This window comes from Rhinopithecus bieti, unplaced genomic scaffold (assembly GCF_001698545.2).
Source record: "Rhinopithecus bieti isolate Rb0 unplaced genomic scaffold, ASM169854v2 scaffold_10132, whole genome shotgun sequence".
Taxonomy (NCBI): domain Eukaryota; kingdom Metazoa; phylum Chordata; class Mammalia; order Primates; family Cercopithecidae; genus Rhinopithecus; species Rhinopithecus bieti.
Window position 1 is genome coordinate 612,096 of NW_016806330.1, and position 15,104 is coordinate 627,199.

At 36.7% G+C, this 15,104-nt stretch overlaps 1 protein-coding gene across 1 annotated transcript; it reads left to right on the forward strand.

Annotated features, from left to right (window-relative positions):
* The first annotated feature begins 4,987 nt into the window (after positions 1-4,987).
* On the forward strand, positions 4,988-6,016 carry OR6N2 (olfactory receptor family 6 subfamily N member 2). Its single transcript, XM_017875536.1, has one exon. It carries the CDS (start codon positions 4,988-4,990, stop codon positions 6,014-6,016), a length of 1,029 nt encoding a protein of 342 aa, XP_017731025.1.
* The last annotated feature ends 9,088 nt before the right edge of the window (positions 6,017-15,104 follow it).

Below are 15,104 nucleotides of genomic sequence, written 5' to 3' on the forward strand. Positions count from 1 at the left end.
ATTAAGATACCTAATCATGGAATTATTTCTAGTAATTGACAGGACCAAATCCAGAGCAAGCTTAGCTTTCTTGAACCCTTCCTCTTCACCTAAAATTGCCTAATGTGAGCCCACATCCTGTAATAATTTCTATCTAACACTGTCTTACAGAAATGTCCCACAACTCCAGCGGTGTGTGATCACCCACATTGCAGTGAGTCAATAAACCTAATTTTGTTAGATTATGGGTATGTTCCTTTCTTTTGCTGGAAGGCCCTGTCCTGTCATTTAATTCTCAAAGCAACCCAAATATGTTCAGTTTAAAGGTAAAGAAAATAAGGCTGTGAGATGCTGAGTCACTTAGGCAAAGTTACTTATTTGGAGAAGTTTAGTTGCCAAACAGGTATTCTACATCTGCAACATGAAGTGGAAAATGTAAACTAACACACTTTAAAACTATTGTAGTTAGTGTTTACATTTTATCTTACTTAATTCTCACAACACACATTTATACATAATAAAATACTGGTTCAAATAAATACACAACTGCCTGAGGGTACATAGGTAAAGAGTAGTAGTTAAGAGCACAGACTTTAAAACAGGCAACACTTTATGGTAATGTGACCTTGGTTATGCTCCTTTGACCATTAGGAACATTTCTGAGGCAGTGGAGCTTAGAGGTGATGATCATGGACTCTGGGGTCAGAGTGATTGGGTTTATAATTCTGTAGAGCACTTGTAAGAGCTTGTACACATTATTAAACTCTCTGTACTTCAGTTTTCTCAAATGTAAAATGGGAATAACAGTCATACCAACCTCATAGAGTAATTGTGAGGACTGTATTAGTACACACATTGTGCTTAGAACAATATGTGTTGCTTGGCAAATGGTCAGGTAAACAGGTCTTTAATTGAAACTGAAATTCAAATTAAGGTTTCTGAAGCTCCACAACCCCAGTTTGTTTGTTTGTTTGTTTGTTTTAAAACAGGCAGCTCTTATCACAGAGGCTTCTCAAAGGAAGAATATTAGGTGGGATTCAGCACATTATCAGGAAAAGTAATTGGCTAAAATGATGAGGGGAAACAGTGTCTCTTTGGATTTCTGAGGTGAGTCAAGAAATGTGAGAGTGCATGTGTTTGTGATAAGAGTGTTGGGAGGATTAGGGTCATGTTTTCAGATCCAGAGTCCAAGAGTCTAGGTTCGGAAGTCACTAGTGATGAGGGAATAGGAGTGGCAAAGGAGGGTGATGAGATAGCAAACATTTGGGAAAGACTTTTCTGAGCCCACCTCTGCAGGTGAGAGGTAAACTTGGCTTCCCAGGAGTCTCTCCTGAGCCTGATTCTCACCTGCCTCTGGGGTTGGAGGTCTCCCTTCCTTCTGTCACTGTGGCAAAAACAGTTAGTGTTAGCTCTGGGGACTCTGCCTCAGGAGGATGAGACTTGCTATAAAGGAGAAAGGGTTTATAGATCCAGTGTCCATCTCCCACACATATACTGATCCAGGCAACATCAAAGCAGACACTGAATGATGTTCAGTGGTTGGTAGGTGAACTAGGGGGCACATTAACTGTATTGATCAGGGATTGCAAAGGTGGGACTGATAATAAGGGACTTGAAAACAGACACTACTTTGAAATCCAACAATCAGTTTACTGAAAAATGTGAGTTAAGCAACTGGGACTTGAAATAATTCAATTTTCATAATCTTAGAGTATCAGATTTGGAAGAGACTTTGAAGGCCATCTTGTCCACTATTCCCTCAATTTGATTCTTACTTCATTCTACAACCAAGAGTTTAGCAAACATTTGCTTTTAAAACGTTGAGAGACAAGAAATTATCTTACGTGTGTGCTGTCACAGATTGGTCAAGTGCTGACACAGATGGTAGAAAGTAGAGGTTTCTTAAACAATCATTTGTAAAATAGAGGCTATGATTGAGAACATCTAAAGAGGTATAGACAGTCTCCAATGAACAATAATTCTACTTACAATTTTTCTACTTTACAATAATATGAAAGCAATACATATTCAACAGATTAATACATGAGATATTCAATACCTTATTATAAAATTGGCTTTGTGTTAGATGATTTTGCCCAACTGTAGGCTAATGCAAGTTCTCTGAGCACATGTAAGGGAGGCTAGGCTAACATATGATGTTTGGGTATATTCCAAGCATTTTCAACTTATTTTCATTATGGTAGGTTTATTGGCTGTAATCCCTTTGTAAGTTGAGGAGCATCTACATTGTATTCTCTCAGGAGAAGCTGCATTTGAAAATGCTTATCCTAGAGAAGGTCTTACACAGATTTTCTATTTGGAAGAGTAAAGACATTTGGTCATGCAATAATTTGGGGTCCAGAGGCCTTTAGGGTGCTCCTGAAATTATTATGTTTGCTAGACCTTACTTGATCTATACATACAGTTGGCTTCAGAAAAGCTAACTGGTATAAAGGGGAAACATTACCAACAACAGTTCCTTGCACACAAAAGATGATCAAAACCATTTCTTGAATTTAATTTCTCTGAGTCAGGGGGAGTAATGACGGGTCTTTCAACAGGATTAGGGAAAGTTGAGGCCAGACTAAATTTGAGAAGCTAAGTTTATTATAATACTGTAAGCTTTGAATTGCTAAGAAGACAACAAAAAGGATATGTTCAGGTGCAATAGAGAAAATGTAACTTAAATTTAGGCTAGAATACAACATTAATTGAGTTCACAATTCTATGCTTATTGTTTCAGGCATCAGCAGGAAAATATATAATAATTAATGAAGTACTACATTTGCTCTCAAAGATCTTAACAATTTATGGGGAAGACAGACTTGTTAGAAAGGTAACAATATGCTAAATGTAAATATTATGAGGGCATAGAAAAGGAATAAATAATTCTTTTTCTGAGGGATTCAATAGAAGTATATTTAAGGAGTTAAGATTTGATCTGATTTTGAAGGATGAGAAGCAGTTCCCAGATGGAGAAAAGAAGAGAGATGACTTGGAAGAAAATGAAATGTAATGAGGCAAGAATTTCTTTTTTAACATATCTGTTTCCTGTAGTTGGAGAGGTGAATGTACAGTCTCTTTAGGTTAGAAGAGAATCAAGAAGAGTCTTTTAAGTGTCAGTTGCTTCCAGTGAATTTTGTATTCTAAAATATCAAACCCAGAAGTTTATTTCTACTGCAGGGCATTTGAGTTTGAAAGAAATGTTCGGTGTTGGGTGAGTGGTAGAGGTGCAGGGAAAGTATTGGTCTACTAATTATTAAATGAATTGTTTAAATTAATTCATTTGGTTATTAATATCTTATTGAATACTTTTAATGTGACAGCCATTGTGACGAGTGTTAGGATGATGAAAATAAGCAAGAGACTGGTTTGTCAGTATGATAACTAGAATTGGGCAGTTCTCTTCAATTGCAGTATGATCTACACAGGGTCTGGTGTGACTGGCACTGGTTGCCATTTTATGCATTTAAAGTTGCATTGTGATTTTTGTTGTTGTTTTCTTTTTGCATCTGTTACACATTTTGCTTAAGAATAATTAGAATAGTATTTTGTATGAAATTTCACCAAGCCAGCTATATACTTTTAACCTGTATTTATATAATTGATTTTATGAAAACATGAGATGCATGTTTATTGCCACTTATCATGTTTGTTTTTGAATCTGCATTCTTCTTCTTTTCTTTCCTTTTCTTTTTTTTTTTTTTGAGATGGAGTCTCGCACTGTCGCCCAGGCTGGAGTGCAGTGGCGCGATCTCAGCTCACTGCAAGCCCCACCTCCTGGTTTCACACCATTCTGCTGCCTCAGCCTCAGGAGTAGCTGGGACTACAGGTGCCCGCCACCTCGCCCGGCTAGTTGTTTTGTATTTTTTAGTAGAGACGGGGTTTCACCATGTTAGCCAGGATGGTCTGGATCTCCTGACTTCCACCCACCTCGGCCTCCCAGAGTGCTGGAATTACAGGCGTGAGCCACCACACCCAGCCGAATCTGTATTCTTACACTAAACACGCTAACCACCCTAACCCGTCTTCCTGTCAGCAATACCCACAAGGCAAATTCACACCTTCATCTCCGAGCTTGAGGTCAGAATAGCTAAATTTTAGTTATGTTTTAAAAGTCTACATCTGACCAGGTCACTCGTGTATCACACATTCTTCAGTTATGCTCTACATCTATGGAGCTAAGGTCTTAAAGCACTGAGTGAGCTTTCCCGGTTTGCTTACCATAGAGGGGAACATGTGTTTCCTTAACGTGGGCTGCTTGCTGCTCAGTGCTTTTATTTTTGTCTGAAATATTTCTTTTTCTCTTTTACATAGCTGATCCCAGATCTTCTTGGAAAATTCATCTTATGGGATTCCTCTAAAAGTTTTTTTTCAGTCATCCGGGCATGAGAAATGAGCCACTTCTCAGGCACTCAGAAGTGTTCTGTACTTTACAAATCCTATTGAGATGTCTGCTTCTTTATAGGGTTGTAAGCTTTCTGGTGGCAGAGACTGTACATTGCTGAATTTTATGTTCTTTCTGCCTGACACATATTTGCTCAATAAATATGAACTGAACTGAACAATAAGAAAAGATTTGCTACTATATTAATCTCATGCCCAAAATTCACTCTTTAAGACTTAACTGAAGGAAAAACTATGACCTGAGAAGAGGAGTTAGAATGTTTGAGAACAGTCATATAGTACAGAGCTAGAATGTTTGAGGATGGTCTAAATATTGTTTCCTTGAAAAAGTATCTATAGGAAATAGAAAAGTGTTCTAATTGCTTCTTTCTCTCTATTCCCGAATTTTCTTATTTGCAAAATAGGCAAAACAATGGTGCTTATCTCATTGAAGTATAAAAATTAAGTAAATATTGAATGTAAGACACTTGTAAAACTGTTTCATGAATAGTTAAGGGCTAATAAGAGTTAGCTATTATTATTTTCACAGTAATAGTAATAGTAGTGAGAGTAATAGTAGTAATTTTAGTGCTACTTTTAAGTTAAAAAGAGGGAGAGAGAAATGAAGTTTTGGCATGGATTCAGCAGTCATATCAATCCAATGTTTTCTTCTTTTCTTCTTTACCTCAGCCTCCCATTGGATCAACACAACCATTCAAGCCTGGCTGAATTTGTGTTCCTTGGCTTTGCCAGTGTGGGCTATGTCAGGGGCTGGCTTTTTGTCCTGCTGCTGTTGGCATACCTGTTCACCATCTGTGGCAACATGCTCATCTTCTCAGTCATCCGACTGGATGCAGCTCTGCACACACCCATGTACCACTTTGTCAGTGTTCTTTCCTTCTTGGAGTTGTGGTATACAGCCACCACTATCCCTAAGATGCTAGCTAATATTCTCAGTGAGAAGAAAACCATTTCTTTTGCAGGATGCCTCCTTCAGACCTACTTCTTCCACTCCTTGGGAGTTTCTGAATGTTACCTTCTTACAGCCATGGCCTATGATAGATACCTGGCCATTTGTCGGCCCCTCCAGTACCCTGCAATTATGACCACCACACTCTGTGCCAAGATGACTGCTGCTTGTTGGATTTGTGGCTTCCTGTGTCCCATTTCTGAGGTCATCCTGGTCTCCCAGCTCCCATTCTGTGCTTACAATGAAATCCAACACATTTTCTGTGACTTTCCACCTTTGCTGAGCTTGGTCTGCAAGGACACGTCCACTAACATTCTGGTGGACTTTGCCACTAATGCTTTCATAATTCTTATCACTTTCCTCTTTATCATGTTTTCTTATGCAAGGATCATTGGGGCTGTGCTGAAGATAAAAACAGCATCAGGAAGAAAGAAGGCCTTTTCTACCAGTGCCTCACATCTTGCTGTAGTCCTCATCTTCTTTGGGAGCATCATCTTCATGTATGTGCGGCTAAAGAAGAGCTATTCACTGACCCTTGACCGAACACTTGCTGTGGTTTACTCCATACTAACACCAATGGTCAATCCAATTATCTACAGTCTTCGTAACAAGGAACTCATTAAAGCCATCAGGAGGACCATCTTCCAGAAGGGAGATAAAGCTAATCTTGCTCACCATTGACTTTCTTCCAATGTCCTTTCTCACCACAATGTTCAATTCATAAAAGTTCTATGTCCCTTTAGCTTGGCCTTGAATAATCTTCCCATCATCACACATGCTCTGAGTTTCACTTCCTTTCACCTCTTCAAATACTTCATTTCTTTATGGTTTTCTCATTTTCTACATCTCTACCTTTTCCATTTTTTACTTGATCACTTATGTCAGCATTTAAGAATATTTTAGAATCTACATTCTTCTTTTAAAAAATAAGCATGTATATTTCCTTGGTCACACATTTGCATCCAGCTAGAGATCAATTTCTCTGCTCCTTTTTCCAGTCAAACTTCTCAAAACACCGTGTCTCCTCTTCTTTACTTCATATTCACTTCTCAGCTTATTCCAATCTTATTTTGGCTCAGACCGTCCAACTAATATTTTTGTGAAGGCCATTATTGACCTCCATGCTGCCAAATCCATCAGAAACTTCTTTTCCTTCCTCTCTTCTGAACTCTTGACACATACAACCAGTTTTTATACCTCAACTCTCTTAGCTTTTTACTTCTTAAGTCTCCCTAAATCTCATGACATCATTACCTCCCAATTTTCTTCTTATCTTTCTGGTGAGTCTTTCCCAGCTTTCGTTGTCCTGCTGTGCTATATCTCTAGATACTCAGAGTTATTCTTATGGATTTAAATACGATCTCTGTCTATCACAAGGGCTCTTAAATTTTTATCTCCAAACCACATTTTTTTCTCTGAGATTTAGACTTATATATTCAACTTCCCACTTATCAACAGTTCCTGGATTGGAATTCTCAATAATTTAAAACTCAACATGTCAAAATTGATTTCTTAAAATTCCTAACCATGAAATCTTGATGCTTTTGTTTCCCTATGTTTCTTCTAGAAAATTTTAAATATTCTATTTTGCTTCCTTTTCTTCCACTCATAATTACGATCAATTATTAATGTGTGCCAATCTTTTCACAAAATATATTCTTAAATCAATTTATTTCTTATTCACTTTAGTGTTTCTACCCTGGTGTAAATTGCCAACATCTCTCAACTGGATTAATATAATAATATTCTACCCACGTTCCTTTCTCCTACTCTCATTTTATTCGAATATATTTTCCACATCAAATATAAAGTAACGTGTTTGAAATCTGAATTGTATATACCATTTTATAAAAACATGAGAAATTCTCGATTGCCCTTAAGATAAAATTAAAAGCCTCACCATACTTTATAAGGCTAAACAAAATTCTTCCCTGCCTTCCTCGCCAACATAGACTCATACCTCTTCTCCCTCAACTCCCTCTTCCCTAGCTACATGATTACTCTTTCAGGTCTTCAAATACATTATGGATTTTTCTGGCTTCAGGATCTTCACCCTGTTTTTTCCCCAATATTTCATTTGGCTCACTCCTCCTAATTGTGTGATTTTTCTGTTCAAATATCAATTTCCAGTGATGCTAGCTTTGAGAGGACTTCTGAACCCTCAGTCTAATTTATGTCACTCATTTTTATCTCTGAAGTGTGTTTTGCTTCTCTTCAAAATATGTATGGCAATTTATGTGTTTGTGGACATTTATGTATATATAGATAGATGTAGTTTGTCATTCTTTGCTACAAGCATCTATAAACTAGATTTTGTCTCAAATTATTTCAGTTTTTTAATTTGTCATATGTCCAGAATCTAGCACAGCACCTAAATAGGATGAGTATTCAATGCAAGTGTAATGAATGAAACATGTAATGAATCTTACCCACACCTGGTCAATAACATATTTGGCCTTTAACAATGACATAATGATTCTAATCATTACTGAAACTCTTCCACAGAATGCATTGGTCTTCCCTAGTTGTACTCACCTGTTTTCTGCACATCCCACCTCAACTTGTCTCACATCTGCCTTTTGAATTTCCTTGGATAATACTGGTAACTGGTCCTTACTTAGTCACTGTGCATCATACTAGGTTGTCTTTTCTGGATCTGTATTTAATTTTTACTCACAGACTTCAGTGAGCCGGTAAGCTATCTCTAGATAATATTCATTTTTAACATGATATGATTATGTGTAAACATAAATTTTCGTGTTGTTTAAGAAAATGCATAAGTGTAGGATTGCTAGGACGCATGATAAATGTATGTTTATAATTAACTGTCTATCTGTTTTCCAAAGACTAGTGCTTTTTGGGTCCCTCCGCTGTGGTGCAGTGTGGGGTATGTATAGTAAAAGTCCATTCAGTCTGGACAGCTTTCCTGAGCTGTGGGAATGGGCTTGTCATGAACCCCAGGCTTCTGTTTCTCATTGCTGCCTGTCTATGAGTAACAAACCTGCTTTTCTTGATTTGTTATGTGTTTTGTCTCACCAGATTCATGAACTAGGTAGAGAACCTTTGCATATATATGTATGTCCTTTATTCCAAATCCTCCCTGCTGTCATCCACACTATTTTATCATATATTTTTGTAAAATAAACACACAGTACATTGCTACTATTTTTCTTTATACAGTCATTTTCTGTGAACAGTGATGGTAAAAGACATTGCAAAAGGGTGAGAGGTTAGTGAGTATTGAGGAAGTCAATGGAGTTGCAGTTTCAAGTCATGTGATAACATAAAAAAGACCGGCAGTTATGTGCTAAAGTCTGCTCATAGTTTTTGAGAAATGATTGACAACTTATTAGAAATTCTGTGGCACCAATAGCTTGGAATCAGATACAGTGGGAGTATTAGCACTATGCCAATCAGCAAATGTTATAAATCAGGGCCTTTTTAAAAACGATAGGCTATGTCAAAGCTAAACAATGCAGATGCTAAAGTGGTAAGGACAGATTTAATAAGTAATATACAGATATACAAATATATATACACACACACACAAACACACACACACATGCACACACACACACATAGACATAAATTGTTTTGGTAGCTTTGAATTTTCTCAGGCAGGCACTTAAAGAGATGCTAGGATCATCTATGGCCTTGAGCTCTTAGAAACTATATCAGTGTTTAAGTCTTTTAATACATGTGGTGGGGGAGGGAAGGTGGGTGGTGAAATCATTTTTGCTGACAGTCTATAGATTTTGTAAGCCAAGGTTGAGGTTTAGTCAAAAAGAGAACTAGAGTTCAATGAAGTAGAGAATCTTTGTTAGAGGAAAGTCAGTTATTAAACATTTACCCCAACACAAGTAGAGACAGAATAACATTTGGAGGGAGGGTAGCAGAACTGATGGACATATTTTAGGGATAGATGATATTCTAGCAGAATTGATGGACATATTTTAGGAATAGATGATATTCTAGCTCACAGAAAAGAAGTAATTGAAATGAAACTGACAGAGGTGGAAACTTTAATTTAAAAGGTAGTGGTTATTTAACCCTTAATTGCCTAATAGGGATTTAGAAAACCTGAATAAACTTTTAGTCATTAAGTAAATAAAATTATTACTTAAACTCTATGTATACAAATCAAAAAACAAAATAATGCTTTGACTCAAAATTATGTTATTAGTTAAAATCTGTTTACCACAAACAAAATATTAAATACTTGCAACTCAGTTTGAAAAAAATTATCTTCCAGAAAGAAAGTAGGAGATAGAAAAATATAAACTTGGGTGAAGAGTATTGAAAGTGTGGGTGGGATGGGGAAAGTGACAAAAATTATTTAATTCTTCTCATGGTTTATATTATAGTTTGTAAGTACTTTTTTTTACGTTATCACATTTGATTATTACTTTTATATGAGGAAAGTAAATCTTCTTTATACTTTTTAAAATTTTTATCTGACAAACAATTATATATGTGATGTTTTGATACATGTACGCAGAGTGGAATGCTCAAATTAGGCTAATTAACATATTCATCACCTCACATATAGTACTTATCATTTTTATTTTGTGGCAAGAATATTTAAAATCCACCCTTCTGGCAATATTGCCAACCAAGGCTTAATGAAGTGCCTAATGTCACATAAGTATTTGGAAGAAAGGTTGGAACTGAAATCCAAGATTCTGAAGCAGCACTCTTTACGGAGCAGGTAACATTAGAGTAGAGAGGAGAATGCAGTGGGTAAGACAACATATAACTGCTATAAATATGAGCAACAGACAAGATGAGGAGTCGGCCTTGATGGTATTTATGTCCTCAGTGTCTCCCTGTCCTCAAGCTTTCAGGGTCAGAGAAGGTCAGTTACATTTTATAAAGATCCTATCATAATTGAAAGTTGTATGCTTACTCCCAAGTCATGCAATACAGGAACCCATTTGAACCTAGTTTTCACATCAGTTATTGTTATTTACTAAAGGAAGTAATTGCCTTGAGACATGTTCTATCTCAACTTGGACTGGTCGTTATAGTTGTAGTAACTAATAGGTAATGAAGGACTACTAGCTAATGAACTTGCTGTATGTCAGTTCCCTTCCTGAGAGACCACTTTAGTGACCCCAGGAGGTCTGCTCAGAAGGCCCATGGGCTTCTGCCTCTGTAAGAACCCTATCAAGAATCCAGGTTTTATGAGAGAAGAATTTGTTTTATGGTTTAACTTATTCCCACAGGTTCCATCAAAGTGATAAACTTCAACCCCTCCAAGCCCCTGGAGTGGCTGGGTATAATACTGCAAATGACACATAGGAAGTGAGCAGGAAGTTCTTTTTGAATTTCAGACCAGACTCTGAGCAGTGGCCGGGCTTCCAGAGTTAAGCTGTAGCAGAGCCCTCCCCACCATCAATCTCTAGGTAAGACTTTATCAAGCAGGTATTTTCATCTTCATATTCCTTCTTAGCCTGATCACTAAGAGACCTAGAAGATTCAGAAATATGGAGAGGTTTTGAATAACCAGGGACCATAAAACATATAATTCAAACACAGAAACTATTTTAAAAAACAGTTATTCTGTTTTCAAATGCTATAGTGAAGAGTCTGGCTTCAAAATTAGTAAATTGACTATATTTTTCATTAATTGTGTAAACTGGAACAAGTCTTCTCCCGTTTCTGGATCCCAGTTTTTTTTTTTTTTTTTTTTTTTAGGGAAGACATTGAGTGAGATAATCTCTAAAATGGCATCCCCTTCTCACCCCAGATCTTTGGCCCTATGCCTAAACAATTATGAACTATGAATAATGCAGCTGTGGTATCTGAAGAAAAGAATGCAAGGCATATATTCTAAAAGCTTTCTAGAATTAGGGAAATAAACTAGGATTTCAATGGACCTAAGTAAGATAAATGTAAACTTGTATATGTGGTAGGTTTTAAGAGAGCCCTGATTCCAATATCAGGAAATGGGAGTAGATGAGTAACTGATGAGTGAAAGAGCTGCACAAGTCATCTCGATCACCCTCTTTTTCATTACCCACCGTAACTCTGATATATAAGGCATTGTGCTAAGTACTCTAGGAGGTACGACATGGTATGAAGTTTCCTCATTAATTTCAAGAAGCTCACAAAGAGTTGCTTTGGAGTGATAAGACATATGCATGGAAAATAATTGCAGTGCATTACAGGATATATTTGGGGGCACAGTGAGAAAGTACTACTGAGAATTTAGAAGTGTGAAAGAACAGTATTTAACTTAGATGGTTGGGAAAAAATGACAGACTTGAGCTAGAAAATGGTTCAAGTGTCTTCAGACTGATAAAAGATAAAGCGTATTTCTAGTGAGGGTACACTGCAAACAAAGGAGTCTAGGCTAAATACAGAAACTCACTTGGCAAACACTGAAATTGCTATAATGGTGATGAAAAGAGTGTTTAAAAACATGACTCTGGACCAGAGCAGTAGGGTTGTATCACAGAGCAAAGCAAAGAATAATGGTGAAAGCCAGGTTTCTGGTCATTGGAAGGGACAGTTGTAAACTAAAGTATTTCAAAAATGGAAAGAACTGTCTTATGGGTCAGGAAGCTTCCACTGCTGTAAATCCAGGCAGAGGGTGGATGCCCATTTGTGGGGACATGAATTCCTTTATGAGTGAGAAGATATCAGTTTTTCCTGGGCTGAATCAAAATTAGAAACATAAGTACAATATGAAGTTTGATACACATGATTTATCCTTCTATTTTAGCCTTCCTTTTTGTGATATTTAAAGGTCTTTTCTTTTTATGAACTGTTGGAAATACATAATACATTTAAGATATTCTAACAATCCAATGAAATCCAAAATTATGGGGGCCACTGGAGAGGCATAGTTCCTAAAGCTTTTTTCAACACTAACTTAAGGTTTGTCAGTACTAGAAGTTACAATCATAATTAGAAATAATAAAAGAAATGTTTTTTTAAAAAAGGGAAAACCATCAGTATTTTTGCCATATTAAAGGAGGTGTGAAGAAGAGAAGGAAATGGTCCAAACCTCTGAGAACTGTGAACTTGTAAGATGAAGGAGTTGGGGGTGCCAGTTTTCCATGGGAAAATAATACTTGATCTAATCCTGATGACTTTGATTGCTTAGGCAAGAGTATGGAAAAGATAGCAACTGGAAAAAGGCCAACAGTCAGAAGGAAGACAAAAGAAAAAAAGGAAAAAAAGAAAAAGAAAAAAAGAGGAAATATACCTACAACGATACAGGAAAATAGCCAAAAAAAATGGAAAATCTAAGAGTTCTGGCATTGAAAGAAAGATAGAGAGAAGAATCAGGGTAGAAAAAGTTGATAAAAAAACTAAGGAAAATCACTTACTGGGTGTATTTACCCTAAAGAAATATAAATTGCTCCTAAGTATAAAAAAGACACATGGACCATTGTATGTTCATTGGCCGCCCCAACACTATTCACCAATTTCAAAAAATTTGGAATCAAAAACCTAAATGGGCCAATTTCCAAGCATATGGCCCTGGATAAAAGAAAATGTGGTACATAACACTTATAGCAATTACTATGCAGCCTTTAAAAAGGAATGAGATCATGGTTCCCTTGCAGCGAACATGATGCCGGCTGGGAGCCATATTAACCCTTCAACAAACTAATGCCAGGAACAGGAAAACCAAAAATGCTGGATGTTTTCATTTATTAAGTGAGAAGCTAAAAAGATGAGAAAACAACATGGACACAAGAGGGGATACAACACATTGCCTGGGCTAATCAAGGAGGGTGGAAAAGTGGCAGAGTTAAGAAAGGGAGGGCAAAGGATTCAGAAAAAAAATAAACCCAGAAGGTACTACGCCTTAATACATGCGTTTGACAATAATCTGCTTACAACAAAACCCCAATGGGGCCCACAAAGTTTATCTATATAACAAACCTGCCCGTGTTACTCCGGAAATTAAAATGGGAAATTTAAATTTAAAAAAATAATATATAATGGAAGCTCCCCAAATATGTCTTGGCAGCATATTTCTCAGCTGGAAATTCTTTCTTTCCTATAAAAAAAGAAAGTGATTACAAATTCAAGAGTATTTACATAGCTATCATGAAGATCTTTAGGTAACCATTACATACTTTAATGTACATTACTATATCCTTACACTATTCAGTGCTTTAGGTCATCTAAACAGCTCACTGTCCTGGACTGTTTTATTTCCACTGAGATGGGAAGAAATAGCTTAAAATATTCCTCATGAGATTAGTTTAAAAGCCAGGAAGAAAAACTTGATTAAATTGGACTGCATTCAAATTCTAAAATTTCTTTATTTTTTAAAAAAGGCAAAGTAAACACAGCCGAAAATACACAGCAAACACTGTTAAAGAAAAATGTCTGTAATGCATACAAACTAACACAGGTATGTATTCACAATATAGGGATAACTCAAGTATTTATATTGAACAGGCCCATTGCAAATGGGCAAAAGAATGATAAGTCACTTTTATTCAATTGTCAAACACACATTGAACAGATGCTTCAACATACCAGCAATTAATGACTTCCAGAGCCATCAACCTATATGGTACAAGATTATAAGCCAAGAGTCTGGCCCAGAAGTAGGTCTCTGGAATCTTAGTAGAGAAACGTCCTATATTAAGTCTTGTATTGAGAAAGGCTTTTGTGTATGGGATGGACATGCTCCCTAGGTTTAGAAAAATGCCAAGAAAAGTCAGAGTAAACAAAGTTAGTCTGGATGAATTTTAGGATCCTGGAGAGGGAAGAAGCGATAAGAAGACTGACTGGAAGGCAGAAAGAGAAGACTCGGTGTCTTTTGTAACTCTTGGCCTTTGCACAAGCACTCCCTTCTGTTTCAAATACTGTTTTTTCATTTTTCCATCTAAAAAATTCTGACACTTTATTCACTTCAAATAAAAATTATATATTCTGGCAAGGCAAGGTGGCTTATGCCTGTAATCCCAGCACTTTTAGAGGCCAAAGCAGGTGGATCACTTGAGCCCAGGAATTCAAGACCAGCCTGAGCAACATGGCTAAACCCTGTCTCTACTAAAAACGCAAACATTTGCTAGGCATGGTGGCGCATGCCTGTAGTCCCAGATACTTGTGAAGGCAGAGGCGGGAGGATTGCGTGAGCCCAGGAGGTCAAGGCTACAGTGAGCAGAGATCCTGCCACTACACTCCAGCCTGGGTGATAGAGTGAGATGCTGTCTCCAAACATAATAATAATAATAAATTATGTGTTCTATGAAATTTTCCTGATTTATCTCCACATCCAGCCCATGACTCATAACTCCTACTACATATGCAAATTAGCAGTTATCTTAATTGATTTGCGTATTAATTATATATTTATTGAGTTGTAACTATATTTCAGACATGGCTCTAGCACTTGACATACACCAGTAAACAAAATAGAAAAGAAAAAAATCTTTGCCCTTAAGGAACTTATACTCTCAAAGAGGAGAGAACCAATAATCAATAGGAATAAGAAATAAGTACATTTTACAGATTAGAACATGATAAGTCTTCTGGAAAAAAAGTTAAAAGTTTAGTAGAGAAAGGCAATAGCAGTACAGAATATGGATGTAAGGTTGGAGGCACACTGCTGTTATATAGGGTGGCCCAGGTAGTTGAGCTGGTGAAATTTGAGCAAAGATAAAATCAATGAAAGAGCTATCCAAATAGTGAAAGAGATTCAAGAAGAAGGAAAGAGCTACAGCAAAGGTTGTTAAATGATATTCACTGAACACATTTGAACAATGGAAACGCAGAACCTAGTTTAAAATTTAAC

Coding starts and splice junctions, on each gene's coding strand:
- OR6N2 (XM_017875536.1), top strand. CDS start 4,988: ATGAAGTTTTGGCATGGATTCAGCAGTCATATCAATCCAATGTTTTCT.